The sequence below is a fragment of the Alosa alosa genome, chromosome 6 (assembly GCF_017589495.1).
Source record: "Alosa alosa isolate M-15738 ecotype Scorff River chromosome 6, AALO_Geno_1.1, whole genome shotgun sequence".
Lineage (NCBI taxonomy): Eukaryota > Metazoa > Chordata > Actinopteri > Clupeiformes > Clupeidae > Alosa > Alosa alosa.
In genome coordinates, this window is record NC_063194.1 from 22,911,402 (window position 1) to 22,926,401 (window position 15,000).

General features: G+C 45.4%; 1 protein-coding gene across 2 annotated transcripts in view; it reads left to right on the forward strand.

The window, feature by feature from the left end:
- The window catches only part of map3k3 (mitogen-activated protein kinase kinase kinase 3), a 28,473-nt gene extending 19,514 nt beyond the window's left edge, over window positions 1-8,959 (forward strand). For both annotated transcript variants that reach the window (XM_048246525.1, XM_048246526.1), the window contains 6 exons: window positions 1-118; window positions 446-594; window positions 2,115-2,246; window positions 2,681-2,810; window positions 3,237-3,414; window positions 4,909-8,959. The exon at window positions 1-118 is cut by the window's left edge and continues 44 nt beyond it. In XM_048246525.1, the coding sequence (XP_048102482.1) occupies window positions 1-118; window positions 446-594; window positions 2,115-2,246; window positions 2,681-2,810; window positions 3,237-3,414; window positions 4,909-5,137 (936 nt within the window). In that variant the 3' untranslated portion in view covers window positions 5,138-8,959. The remainder of the gene's footprint in view (window positions 119-445; window positions 595-2,114; window positions 2,247-2,680; window positions 2,811-3,236; window positions 3,415-4,908) is intronic.
- The last annotated feature ends 6,041 nt before the right edge of the window (window positions 8,960-15,000 follow it).

The following is a 15,000-nucleotide window of genomic DNA, read 5'->3' on the forward strand; positions in this document are numbered from 1 at the left end:
TTCACCCTGGTGCCGTCGCGGCGCTCGCTCAACGGCAGCGAGGAGAGCCTGAGCAGCTGGCAGATGGTGGACGCCCAGGGACGCCTCCGGCCGCAGGACAGACCTGTCGCTCACAAGTGTGAGTGGGAGAGGCCCAGTTACAAACACACACACACACACATGTTCATGCACACAAGCATGCATACACACGCATGCACACACACATGAACACAGCAAAATCAGATGGACATACACACATATGCATGACACATCCATATGACACATACATATGACATATACAGTCTTACTTGCCTACCCATGATACAGTGCTGTTTCCTTTAGGTTTCATGCTTTTTAATGTCACATTCTGCCAGTGCATGACCATCAGTGAAAGATACAGGTAGTGTAAGACCCATGATGGTGAACTGTGTCCTAACCCTGCTGTCTCTCCATTTGACCCCTGCAGCCCCTAGTGCCCCCGTCACGTGGCGGAGGGGCAAGCTGCTGGGCCAGGGGGCCTTTGGCCGGGTCTACCTCTGCTACGACGTGGACACGGGCCGGGAGCTGGCCGCCAAGCAGGTCCAGTTTGACCCAGACAGCCCGGAGACCAGCAAGGTAAGACCTTGCGGAAGCTCGCTGCTCACTGGAGCAGCCACATGCACCAAAACAAAAACACACACTTCACTTTCTCAAGTCCTGCCTTCTCACGAGGTGCTGGTACACACACACACAAACACACACACACGCGCACACAGACACGCACGCACAGACACACGCACACAGACACGCAGAAGGAGAGACAGGGAGTTAGGGCAGACATCCAGGATCTCCAGTCACAGTTACAGGCACAGCTAAAGGACACTGGAACCGCTGGATGGAATAACTGTAGCATGGAAAAAAGAGCTCCCTCTCTCCCTCTCTCTCTCTCTCTCTCTCTCTCTCTCTCTCTCTGTGGAACCCAGGCCTGGGATGAAATCTATCCCTGACTGCAGGGGAAGCCAAACCACAACCAACCCCGTGGTGGAGCGCTGCGTAAGCCTCCACAGCTGTGTTTGTTTATGTTTGTTTTTGTGTGTTTGTGTTTGTTTCAAGGTTCAGGTTTTGCCTCGTGATGCCTCTAGTGCGCACAATACGAAGCCAGCATGGCACAAGAAGAGGGGGGAAAGGCCGAGAGAAAAACAGACTTTCAGTGTCTCTCTTTTTTCTCATTCTCTCTATCTTGTTTCCTTGCGCTCTCACTGTATTTTTTTGAAATCCTTTCCTGTCTACCCCTGAAAAAACATGCACTGTCACTTCCTGTATCTCAGTGGAGGGGGAGGGGGTAGTGGCTGTGTGCTGTGTTTGTAAGCATGATGTGTGCCCATGTCTGTGTGTGTGTGTGTGTGTGTATGTGTGTGTGTGTTTGTGTGTGTGTGTGTGTGTGTGCGCGTTTGTGCGTGTATGTGTGTGTGTTTGTGTGTGTGTGTGTGTGTGCACGTTTGTGCGTTTGTGCGTGTGTGCGTGTATGTGTGTGTTTGTGTGTTTGTGTGCATGTTTGTGTATAATGGGAGTATTGGGACCTTCTGTTGCCTCCCTTTTCCAGGCATATGAACTTACATTCATATGCACTTACGCACAACCCCAGACACTCACACACATACACAATCACACACACACACACACACACACACACACACACACACACACACACACACACACACACACACACACACAAACACACATACAAACACACACATCATGACTTGTGGATGCCCTGATATTAATCAGTTGTTGTTTAATCCTAAAGTCTGGCATTTTAATGAGGTCTGGTAGCACAAATTTGTGCTAATTTATGTACATTTCTTACTTTCTCTCTCTCTCTCTCTTTCTGTCTCTCTCATCCCTTCTCTTTGGCAATCGTTCAGGCAGTCCAGTGGAGGTTGTTTCATGGGGGAGTTGGTTTGTCTCTGTGTCTCTTGTAAACCTTATCTGACCCTGTCTGTCTTTCTCTCTCACTTTATCTCGCTGTGACATTTGGTTTTGTTATGGTTAGAAGTGATTGTTAAAGTTCTCTCTCTTTCTCTCTCTCTCCTCCCCCTCTTTCACTTTCTTCCTCTCTCTCTCTCTCTCTCTCTCTCTCTCTCTCTCTTCCTCAGGAGGTCAGTGCTCTGGAGTGTGAAATTCAGCTGCTGAAGAATCTGCACCACGAGCGCATTGTCCAGTACTACGGCTGTCTGCGGGACCACAATGAGAAGACCCTCACCATCTTCATGGAGTACATGCCAGGGGTACGACGACACCCTCACTCACACCCCACACAATCTTACCACCAGACTGACTGACTGGTAGCTTCTTGTCACCATGAGCAACTGACTTCATCATGAGCCTTTGGCTTTGTCCTGTCACATTCAACACAGATGAAAAGGATTGAAGGTTTACAGCCAATTTCATCATTTTGTTTTCTTGAAAAGGCAGTCGATCTGGTCCTCATGTGAGAATTGCCAGAAAGACAGTCTTTGATCTGACAGTTTCTTCCGAAACAATTTGCAGCATCCTGGCTGTCTGAATAGATGCATGACAATATAGAGGGATTAATGTCATGAGTTGAACTATGATGATTGAACTATGATACTTTAGCAGTCATTACCAGGGTGCTGACAGAGCGATGTGACAGGCAGAGTCAGGACAGTGTTGTGTAAACAGTCGTGTCTCTGTGTGCCAGGGCTCAGTGAAGGACCAGCTGAAGGCGTACGGGGCGCTGACGGAGAATGTGACCCGCAAATACACGCGGCAGATCCTGGAGGGCATGTCCTACCTCCACAGCAACATGATCGTCCACAGAGATATCAAAGGTAAAGACGTCTGGAGCAGTGATGGGATCTTCGCCCTGTAGATAGGGTTATCCACAGACAAGCACATCACCATGAGATGCTTTTGTGGAGCACTGAATCCACATTAGACTAAGGTTTTTTTTTTTGTTCAAAGTGTTGAAATGAATGTGCAGTAGATATATTATAAAATAAGGTCTAAATTAAATAAAAGTGTACGTTTAGGATTAATCACCTTGTTGTCACGTTGTTTTGGCCTAATAAACAGAGTGAGCTTGTAGAGGTTGGAGCCGTACCACAGTCATGCTAAAGGGAAGCATCATCAATGTCATGGGTCCTTCTGACACCTTTTATTGCAAACTGAAGATCCTGTTGTCAGTAACCTTTGTAGAACCATCTGCGAAGATGAGCTGTCCCCCTTTTGACCCCCTTGAGTCCTGTTCCACACAGGTGCCAACATCCTGCGGGACTCGGTGGGTAACGTGAAGCTGGGCGACTTCGGGGCCAGCAAGCGCCTGCAGACCATCTGCATGTCCAGCACAGGCATCCGCTCCGTCACAGGCACGCCGTACTGGATGAGCCCGGAGGTGATCAGCGGCGAGGGATATGGACGCAAGGCTGACGTCTGGTAATATAATTATAATAATAATAAGCTTTATTTGTATAGCCCCTTTCATACACAGAATGTAGCTCAAAGTGCTTTACATTTGAAGCATGTAACATGCTGTGGCCGTTTATGATCCAATCAGCAACATATCAGAAATATAGTGTATTGTAGTAATATGTAGTATTGTGCTCCAGCACATTGCCCGCTCCACTAAGATCGACACCCAGACAAGAGAGCCGGGAATCTGGGAGTCTGTGTGACTGTGGGTCACAAACCCAACACAAGGCCATGGAAAAAATGCCTTGATTTGTGTAACACCTTTTACTAGGTTAGTTGAGGGTTATGTATTAACACTGCCTGTAAGATACAATGTCTGAGTGTGAACTGTGACTGTCATTGTGACAGAAGAGGTCTTGAAAGGAGATGCTATCAAGGCGATATGTTTGGCATAGCTGCTGTTCTTTCAGCTCAAATCACATACAAATATTTAAGAGGCTGCAAGTTCTGACGCTGATCCCACATGACACTTTTTTGAGACAAAATTTGCCTTCAGTGGACCTGTTGCCAGGATACAGCTTAATTAGTTGTCAAAGCCAGTGAAAGTGTGAGATGTTTTGACCGCTGGAATATTGGCGTTTGTTAACGAGACAGAATCATAATGAGAGTGGGTGGGGCTGCTGTCTCCTGTCTTCTCATTGGCTAACTGCCCTAGTGGGCTGAGACTGGGCATCCTCAGCTGCACCGCTCCATGGCTCATTCTGTCCACTCAAAGCTGTGGGAACCCCTGTGTGGTCAGTGGACGGTGGGAATGGCAGTGAAGGGGAAAAGAAACATTCCTAGAGGAGAGAAAGTTCTATTTTAGGACCGAAAGGAAAGGAAAGACATTTTTCGGAAAAGGAACAGATCTATTTTTAGAGAGGGAAGGCATATTTAAAGGGCAATGTTTTTTTTTAACACACATGCAAACAAAAAGTTTAAAACCCAGGCAGACCCAAAACATGCAAGGTCCTTTAAAGGGGAGCGTCGTCCTGCCATCCAGGGATTCTCCTCTACTATCTGATTGGCTGTTTCCATCAGGAAAGAGATGCTATTGGCTGAGAGCCAGTCTGCACTGGTTGGGTGGAATGTTCCGAGTTCTGAGTACCCCTGGGGGCCAGGAACGTAGGCATGCCGGGATAGCTTCCACACACACACACACACACACGCACACACACTCCTAGCTCTATCAGTGCTCTTTGCCGGTGCTGCCTCTTGGAGCCAGCAATAACAGGATTTAATTGTCAACAATTTTGCCAGGAAAAAGTTTCCACCAAAACATTCCTGCAATCCTGGAAATAAAAGCCTAGAGAGTAGCATACTGTTGCACTGTTATGTGGAGTGTGTGTGTTTGTGTGTGTGCGTTAATCTGTGAATGGATGTCATGACTTTAATAAAGTGTTAATTAGTTTTAAGTGCCACACGTAAAATAATGTTTATCCCTATGTTTGTGTGTCTGTCTGTGTCACTGCATAACAGGAGCCTGGGCTGCACTGTGGTGGAGATGTTGACTGAGAAGCCCCCCTGGGCTGAATACGAGGCCATGGCGGCCATCTTTAAGATCGCCACACAGCCCACGAACCCCTTGCTACCGTCCCACATCTCCACCCACACGCACGACTTTGTGCGCAGCATCTTTGTGGAGGCCAAGAATCGCCCCAGCGCTGAGGAGCTCCTCAGACACCCTTTCTCGCAGATCCAGTGCTGAGGGCACCTTGGCCCCACTGGCTCATCTACCCGCTTCCCAGGCTTTTGGGGCCTACAGCAGCATCCCTCCAGATGGACAATATATTTACATGAGCAGTCAAAGTGCTCCTCCAGGTCAGCTAAATCCATAGCACTACCAAATGTTCAACAGGTCACCTGATTTCCACAATCCTTCCGAGTCACAAGATGTTTGCCTTATTCAGTTGCGTATGTTATGTAATTCCAGTTCTCCGAACAGCAGGTGGCGCCACAGGGTGTGCTACCACTTTTATGTCCAACCTACAGGGAGATGAACAAGCCAATTGTGTTGCCATGTCCAGGGAGCTTATTGCTCCTATGTTATCAAAGGAGTAATTGACTGACACAGACACACATGTACACACATGTATACATAAACACACACACACACACACACACACACACACACATACACACACACACACACACAGAAACACTCACATACACACACATACACATTGAGGTTTCATTTTTCATGCTCGACACCGGGTTGTTCACGTATACGGAAGCATTGCATGCATGCTTGCTGAAATGAGCTGACTGTTACAGAACTGAACGGGTACCAAAAAGTTAAAGCCTCTCCCTCTCCCTCTCATATGTTGTGTCAAAGTGACCAGTTGTCCTATACACACCTCACACAGGCACGGGGGTCATAACATGACCGATATGATTGATGTTTTTTTTTATTTTGCTTTTCATTCCATCCAGCCGGTTTAAATTATTTAAATGTCTTTACAATTTTTTTTTTGTTTTGTTTTGTTTTGTTGTGTCATGTTTTATTATGTTTTGTTTAGATGAATGTTTTTAGCCAAACAGAGGAACTTTTAGCCGGGTAGTTTTGATAAGCTTTAGGTTTGCCCTCTGTTTGACCCCTGCTGCAGCTGCCTGCCTCAGCATGTCCTTTAAAAGTAGACTTAGGATTCTTTAAAGGTAGGGTAAGCGATGGTAAGCTACTTTTCTAACATGTAACCATTTTTGTAACATTCAGCGAATATCTCCTCATCATTTGTTAGCTCTTCATTCTCTGAGAACACTGTAAAAAAAACCCGGTCTTCTTCCACAGCCCTGGCTCCGTGAACTGGAAACAAAGAAAGGTGGGGCAGCATGTCCCCCAAACAATAACAAAACACTGTGTGGGGTTTCTCGGGGAGCACTGAAGGGAGGGGTGAGCTACCTCTCTGGTGTGTTTTGTTTGGTCTTTGGTTCAAATACAATGTAAGTCGCCTTAGACAAAAGTGTTTTCCAAGAAACATAAACATAAACACAAACGTAAACAAACACGTCATCCAGCATCGCTTACCCTACCTTTAACCACCCGCAGTGGAATGCTCCAGGGTTGCCATAGAGACACAATTGCCCAACACGGGGATAGATGCTCTTGCTTGCCCCAAGGCGCTGTGGTTACTATGGTTACACACTTCAAGTGCAGTATGTGTACTTTTCTCTGGGTGTACATAGCCGTTGCTGATGGCTGATGGTATGGCCATAAGTGAGGACCCTTAGCTGTGCTGGGTTCAGGCCTTTGCCCTGTGGTCCATTACAGTCACAGCACTTGCAGGGGGAAGGTAGGCATCCAGTCCTCAACAAGAAGCTGCAGAATAGACAGATTCATCTTTTTCTCATTGATATGAGGTTAAACCAAAGACAAACAGCACGTGACATGACAATCTGGCACAGACCCTCATGACATTTCACATTTAGGGCCCTAATTTGAATGATGAAAAATGTCTTAAGTCTAACTAAAGCTAATTTAACAACTAGGCTAAATCAATTAGCTGATTTACTGTAACACAGGGCTGACAACTCGCTGATTGTGAGACTCATTTGATTGGCTCCACACGCTCTCACGCCAATCCAATGTGTGAGAGTTGGCCCTGTTAACACCATGAGCAAGACCTTACCCTCAAACACTGAGTCTGCTCAATGCTCCCACATGGCACAAGACAGCTATAGTTCATGCAGGAGAACTTTGCTTGTTGATAGACTTTGCACTTTGCCTGGCATTTAAATTTGGGCCCCAGGTGTTCAAATGATTTTAATAGTCACATCCGCTGTCCCAGCAACCTTTTCTGAAAGTGATTGGCAGTGGCAAAGTGAACAATGATGATCTCATTGGTCTGGTTCTGTTGTGACATATTGTGGAAGAGGATGAGACATCACAGTGCTCTTCTTACTGAGTACCTTCATAACATAGTGGCTGACTAAGTCCAGAATTCAGAACAGGTGAAACCTAAAGCAAGTCAGATACAAAAGGCAGCAGCTAAGTGTCTTCAGACCTTCAAGTAGAAATATTCCTACAGAAGCATGAGGGGAAAGAAGTCACTGCTGCAAAGCCAATAACTTGCAATCTATCCTTAGTTGTTGTTGTTTTATTTTTAATTGTATGTGTTGCCACAGCATGGTAAAACCTAAAGTGCCGTCAGTTTTGTTCAAATGTAGATAATCTGCTACATGCATGTCAAAGACAAAAGTCAGTGGTCCCTCTGGCCTAAAAGAGAGGTGTTAGTGCCTTAAGCTCAATGCAGCAGTGTTTTGTTAAACCCATTTGGATCATAGCACTTTTGAAAATGAATGTTTCATTGCTGTTCCTTTACCAGTTGTGTTTTACTTCAGCCTTTGGGTTTTATTATGCTTTAATGTGAAATTCTTTCATTTATTTATATCTGGCCAAAGGTTTGTTATTGTGTTTTGGCCAAAGGTTTGTTTTATTTCTTCTTTTTTGTGTATCAAAAAAAAAACACAAGCATAAATATATTTTTATATATTTTATAAGATATTGAGTCTAGACCAATCAACATTTGAGTAAGCTTATGTTAGAAACATCAGAGATTTCTACTGTTTTTTAAAGGACATAAAAGAAGTAGTTCCAGATAGTAAAAGCAGCTGGTTTTGCAGAGAGAGAGAGCACAGTTTATGTTTGTGTGTATTTGTTTAAAGGGCTGGATGAAGTGTCAGCTCTCAATGGCCAATCCTGTACCAAGGCTGGGCTTTGGCTGGCTAGTAAATTGCAATTGGGTCCATGGCAGATAAGTAGAGAATGATTTCCAAGTCATGTGTGAGAGATTGAGTGTATGTTTGTGTGTTGCATTGTGGTCTATGGGAGCATTGAGCATGCATGATGAAGAGAGCAAAAAGACAGAGTGAATGGTTTCGCACAGATGTGGTCAAGTCAGGAGTGGAGGTCAGTTTGGGGCCTTTATTTTCACTGTGGGAGACTTGAGAGATTTAAAAGATGGACGGGTTCAGCCCAGCTGCCTGGTACAGCGCATTGGCCACAAGAGGGCGCAGCTTCACCTGGCCGTATGACGACTTTGTTTAGCTCAGGGTTCTGGAGGTCCTCCTGCCGCAGCAATCCGACCACAGCGCCACCTGGTGCCTTTTTTGTATTTCAACGTTTCATTCTTTCTTTAATGACATTGTTTTTTTTCCATATCAACTTGTTTTTGTTTTAATTTTTTATTTGTCTCTGTGTCTGAATGGAAGACAGAGGACTAAACTAAAGAACTATTTTCTTGGGATGTTAACGACGTGTTGCTCGTGACTCGAGTGAGATATTAAAAGGCTGCTAGAGTGAGTGACTCAAGGCAGCTAGAAATCAGTATTCACAAAGTTTTGGAAGACCTTGTTTGATAAAAAAAGAAAATTAAATCTTTTTTAAAGTGAACCCTGGGGTAAGCAGAAGATTTCCAACTGATGAATTTCTATATAAATACATGAATGAATATGTATCACGACGGTGGACTTGCAGTGCAAAGTCCAGTGTATCAAAGTTATTTACAATAAAGAAAAGCATTATGTTGAAATATCCCATCTGTCTTGTCTGGTTCTTGGTTTGTAATGGCCACTCTGGTGGATGAGAGCCTGCTGGTATTTTGCCAGGAAGTCCAGTCCAGTTCTGTGGTGCAGTGTGATTACTCCTCATCAGCCTGGACACATTTATTCTTCAAGGCCACACACACACACACAAACACACACACACCAAAGACTTTGAAAACAGTATTAATCACAAAAGGTATGTGTGTGATTGTGTGTAAAATAATATCTGCCTGACAGGCCTGTGTCCTCCTCACTGGATTTATTCTAAATTAAATACTCACAAGTGCAGTGTTCCAAAAGGTCTGTGTATAAAACTGTGTGTGTTGCTGTGTGTGTGTGTGTGTGTGTGCGCGCACGCGTCCTTAGCCTGGACTGCATCAGACACTGCTGCCGGTGGCCTCTAGCTGTCTGTGAGGCCGCCTGGAGCACATTGGCCAGTCACCATCATCTCTTTCAATAGGGACCTTTCATTATAGTCAAGAGAAGGGAAGCTACTGAACTGATGTCTTTTTTGTGTGAAATCATTCCTGTCTTTACTTGTTTCGTTCTGCCTCCTTCTCTTTTCTCTGTCTCTCTCTCTCTATCTAATTGCCTGTCTCTGAAGTGAATGAAAGCAGAGAGAGAGAGAGAGAGAGAGAGAGAGAGAGAGAGATGGCTGCCCAAGAAAGTAACAGTGGGACAGAGAGAGGCTTTAAGACAAACAAAGGTTCCTTTACGTGTCTGGTGGAACTGCTCAACGGCTGGCAGCAGTTGTTTTATTGCCTTGTTTTCTTGCAAACATGTTTTAAGCCTGTGTGTGTGTTTTGCCACAGAAACTACACTTTGTTGCTATGGAGCATTGTGAGCTCTGCTCTAGATGTGCCAGGTCGGTAGAGAGCCCTGAAACATCAGGCAAGGTCAGAACTAAATCTCCATGTCCTGAATCAGTTTTCAAATTGTTTTCTCTTAGATGAACAAGTCTTGCTGTCTTGCCAGATTTTCTCAATGTGTTGCAATTTCTCCTAGCAAGAAGTCCCCACAATTCTTATTGAGAACTAAAATCCCTCCAGATCTCTATGTAAAACTATTGTATGATTAGGCATGTAACCATAGGCATGAGAGGTATGTACATATGGTTTGGAGCTCTGTTGACATCTGCCCAGTTGCTGTCAGACAGAATTCCTGGCCATGTTGATGTTGGGACCCCCAACATTCCTATGCATCCCAATCCCCCCCCCCCAGCTAACCCACCCTCTTCCCCACAAAGGGCCTTTTGTCCGGCTATGGGACAGGAGTAATCCCCCCTCTCCCTCTATTTTATCCATGGGGGCGATTGCGCCTTTGTGTCATGGTGTGGCAGAGGTGTTCCCAAAAATCCAGCCCCCACCCGACCACAAGCCCCCGTCCCAGTCCCTGTCAACCTCTGGCCATGCAGTCCTCTGACATGCCAATACTGTACACCTCAAACACACACACACACACACACACACACACACACACACACGCACGCCTCACTGGACCAACTGAAAAATAACTGTGAGTGTGTTATTGCCATGTATACTGTATTCTGAAGTAGAGTTGTGTTTTGTACCTGTGCAAGTGTACGAGCTACAGTAGACGCTTACTGTGTGTGTGTGTGTGCGTCTTTGTGTATTAAAGCATCTTTGTTTGTTTGTGTGTCTGTGTCTGTGTTTGTGTGTGTGTGTGTGTGTGTGTGTGTTTGTGTGTGTGTGTTAACTGGTATGTGTCTGATCCTCTGGAACCCCATCAGTTATGCTGACAGAGGGTTGGATGGGGGTAGCAGTGTCCCCATGGGCCTTTGTTGCGGGTGATCTGGGCTTTGTAGAGGGGGGCACGTTGCTCTCTGTCCTCCACTATTTTGGGGGCTGGTCCATCATCCTTAGCCCCAAACTGTGACCAGACATTGTTTTGGAGAAGGTTACTGGCCAGTGCTGCTATCTGGCTTGGCTGTCTGTGTCTGTTATTGCTATTTGTCTTTTTCCCACTGTTCTACTAACACTCCGGATGTGTCTGGAAGCGGACTGTTCCCGTAAATCAAATTCAAATATTCAGTACTTTTCTTTCAAGAAATAATGGCATTAAAAAAGGGTTTTGAAATTATTTTGAAGGAGAGTGCCTTGGAATTCCTTTTTTCAATACTATTTTCCAACTGTTTTATAACCACCCGCCTCACAGATACACTTACACAGTCTTAGACACACTCACTCTCTCACACACACACATATACACACAAACACACACACACACAAACACACACACACACACACACACACACACACACACACACACACACACACACACACACCTTCAAGACAAAGTTAAGGCAGACAGGAAAGTAGAAAGAACAAGCTCTCCTGAATGAAAGGGGTAGTCTTGCAGTCTGGGGGCCATTTTAGCCTGGCAGTAGATCAGTCCTCAGGGGCGACATTAGGATTCCACTCCAGTCCTCAGCCCCTCCCCTCCATCGCCTCCCCCCTCACATGAATCAGCTGTTTGACTCAACCTCTTCCTGGCTCCTGAAAACCAACCACAGAATGGGGAGAGAAGGGAGGGGGGGGCATCAGGTGATTCTTTGCTGTCTGTTTATTCTGTTCCTTTCTCCCATTTTCTTCTGCATTCCACACTTGTGTTTTGTTTATTGATTTCTTTTTTCATGAGATGATGCCACTGCCACAAAGTTTCTTTCACTATTTTCTTCTACTCTCTTCCTTTCTCTCCATCTCTCTCTCTCTCTCTCTCCCTTTCTCTGAATGCTTACTCTCCAAGGGTGATTCTCCCAGTGACGGGATCTGAGGCAACCACAGTGGGCTCCCCAGCCATCCAGGGGGCCAATACGCTCCAAAGGGGACTTCATGATGACACCATCCCGTTAATCCTCTGCGGCAGGACTTACAGTGAGCCCGCCCGCCCGCCCGCCCGCCTTTTTACCCTCCATTAACAAGGGCCCTATTTCAATTGCAGTTACCCTGAAAAGTACTCCCAGTCATTTCTAAGCCCACTGACTTCTTCAGACCACGGTTACCATCTAACAGACTAGGCACACAACAACCTTAGTGGGGTTTATTTACAGTCTGGCTGGAGCCTCCCAGTTCCCACAGTAAGCTGGGGTGAATGGGAGGAGCAGGTGATGTAAGTTTTACTACTGAATTAATGACAAAGAAAAAGCTCCCACTGATGTTACGATACTGGTGCAGGTTCCTGTCAGCTGCAACTACACCTTGCCAATGCCAATGTGAATGGTTAGAGAGGGCGTTTGGACTTAGAAGTGTTCTATCTAATTATCTAGTTACCATGAGCAACTGGTAGTGGGGAGGAGGGTATTTTAGTCCGGTCATTCTGTCTCTCCATCTGTTTGTGACTGTGTTAGGGTTAGGGTTAGGGTCACCATATCTCCGTCCTTCAACATGATCATCCTGATTCGCCACTGAATTTTGATGATGGAATTTGGTTTCCCTTTGGTTAATATTGTGTGACCAGGACGAGGGTCTGCAGTCGCCCGACTGGTCTTGTTGCTGATGTCTAGATTTAAAGACTTCATTTGATCATACTGCTTGAGCTAATCAACCGTGAAAGCAGGTTGTTATATCTTGAGTATGTCTTACGCTATCTGTCCGATGCAAATTCACTCTCTGTTGGTCTGTCACTCACTTCACATCCTCTACACCTGTATTACAAGTGGCATCTTCCATTGTTCAGCTCTTGGACCTGTCCTGCTCCAGACCCCTGGGATGATACTGCCAAGATATCAAACCCAATAAAATGTGTAACCTGGTCAGAATGCATGAAATATTACTAATATACATATTATAGATATTTCCGAATATATGCCACAGTCTATGTAAGTCACAAAATGTAAACATGGTGTTTTGTTTTTGTCCATGAGCTATATGCAGATCCTCAAATAGTTCTACAGTCACCTCTTTGTGTGTCACTGGTGCATACATAAGCTGTTTATCTGTTTCATAATTCTGCTCAACCCCAGCAGGGTTCACAATTATGTTGTGGGGACAATGCAGTTTCAAACTTCTCCTTTCTACCCTGAGCATGATGCAACAGAAGCTGTTATTGTTGTTCAAGTTCAAATGCATTTATCATAATTAATCATTGAAGGCAGTGAAAAATAAGTCTATTTTTACTTCTTTTTAAAACAGGGTACAGTTAGGTCAGATCTGATCTCCATTGTTCCAGCAGTGTGATGCCTAATTACTTCTAACTACTTATAATGTGATCGATGGAGCTTCCATGATGGGAGCACATGATTCTAAGGCCCTTGGGTTCATGTCAGGCCTCCAGAGCCCACTGCCAGCCCTCCAGAGTCGAGTCAACTAAAGTTCAACCATAAATCCTTTGAAGTGATTGTCCCGTTGAGGTCTCCATGGCGATAGGGTGGCAATAGATTTGAGACGGGTCTCCTGCTGGTTTCTCCCAGCTGGTCGGGCTCATTGCTACCTGGTACATGACGTTGTGCTGAGGGGACAATAGACTCTGACCATGCTCATGGATTTGTCTAACAAGCTTAACTCTATTAAGTCTGTTGCTCAATGTGCCACTGTGAAACTGACACATCTTTCTAAGAAGACTTGATATTTTCACTTAATATACTAATGGCTTTGTGCAGAAAACTACTCTTTCAAAAGTCTAGAAAACTTGACACAACATTTCCCAAGTCTGTCAGTGGCTCCTCTGTGTTCTAACGTGTATTATTTCATTCATTCTTAAAAAACTGAGTTTGTATATTTTATAGACATTATCTATTTATTGACCAACTTTTTGATTGATTAATCACTCTTAGCTTGAAGCTTGTGATTCTGTAAGTGTAGAAATAATCGAGCAGGCATGGTTTAGAGGCATTATTGTCTCACTGTGTCTTTCGATGGTTCAGATTGGCACAAAAGGAAATAGCCATCTAAACTAATGCACCCATATCTTTCTCTCCTCTTCTTTCTACCAATTACATAATCGTGCCAGTGTTCCGTGACATCATTACCCTCCTGCCGAGACAGGGAACGAAAAACAGTCTCACCAGAGAGGAGAGGACAGGAGCAGAGAGGAGAAAGGGAGGAGGAGGAGGAGGAGAGAGAGAGAGAGAGAGAGGATGAGAGAGAGGGAGGAGGAGGAGAGAGGAAGGAGGAGGAGAGAGAGGGAGAGAGAGGATGAGAGAGAGGGAGGAGGAGGAGAGAGAGGGAGGGGTGGCATGAGGTGTAGAGAAGAGGTAAAGGTGGTCGACAAACAAGATTTAGATGCTTTGACCAAGCCGTGTAGATTTCATATGGGCTCACCTTGGGCTGTGGGCCTCCCAGAAGAAGGTGCACCCCACCACTCAATGATTCACTCCCATTCATTTTATTCATTCATTATCGCTGCTGTAGATCTGCCATCCAATCCTTCTTCTATGCCTCTCTCTCTCTCTCCTCCTCCTCCATCTCTCTCTCTCTCCTCTTCTGTCATGACATGTCATATTATCTAGGTTTTGGTTTACAATATGCTATAATTGTCACAGTATCCATTTCTTTTGACATGCCTCTTTTCCTTTCTCTATCTGTCTGTCTGTCTGTGTCTGTCTGTGTGTCAGTCAGTCTCACTCTATTAGTTTGAGGGTGTCTGAGTAAAAAGAGATCAATACCTCCTTCTTTTCTGTAATTTTTCCCAGTGGATGACTGGCTCAGTTGGTCACACAAAACCCAAGTTATGCAGGCGGAGAGAGAACAGGGGAGGAGGGGTCAGAGGCTGTTTGTAGTTGAGTGGACAAGCACAAACAATCTCCAGCCCCCAGCTTTTCAGTGGCACACATCCCCATACCCCCACACACACACACACACACACCAAACCCCCAAAAAGCCCCCAACCCCTTTCACCCACCCTCCTCTGCTCCCATTTATCCACCCCCTTCGGTGCTCCCCTCGTACACCCCTCCCTGAGCTCCCTCTCTCTACCTCTCCCTCCTTCCCTCTCTGTCTCTCCATCTTTCCGTGTCTATAAAAGCCTGCCACTTGTCCCATCCCAGCCCCACTCCCTCCCTCTCTCTCTCTC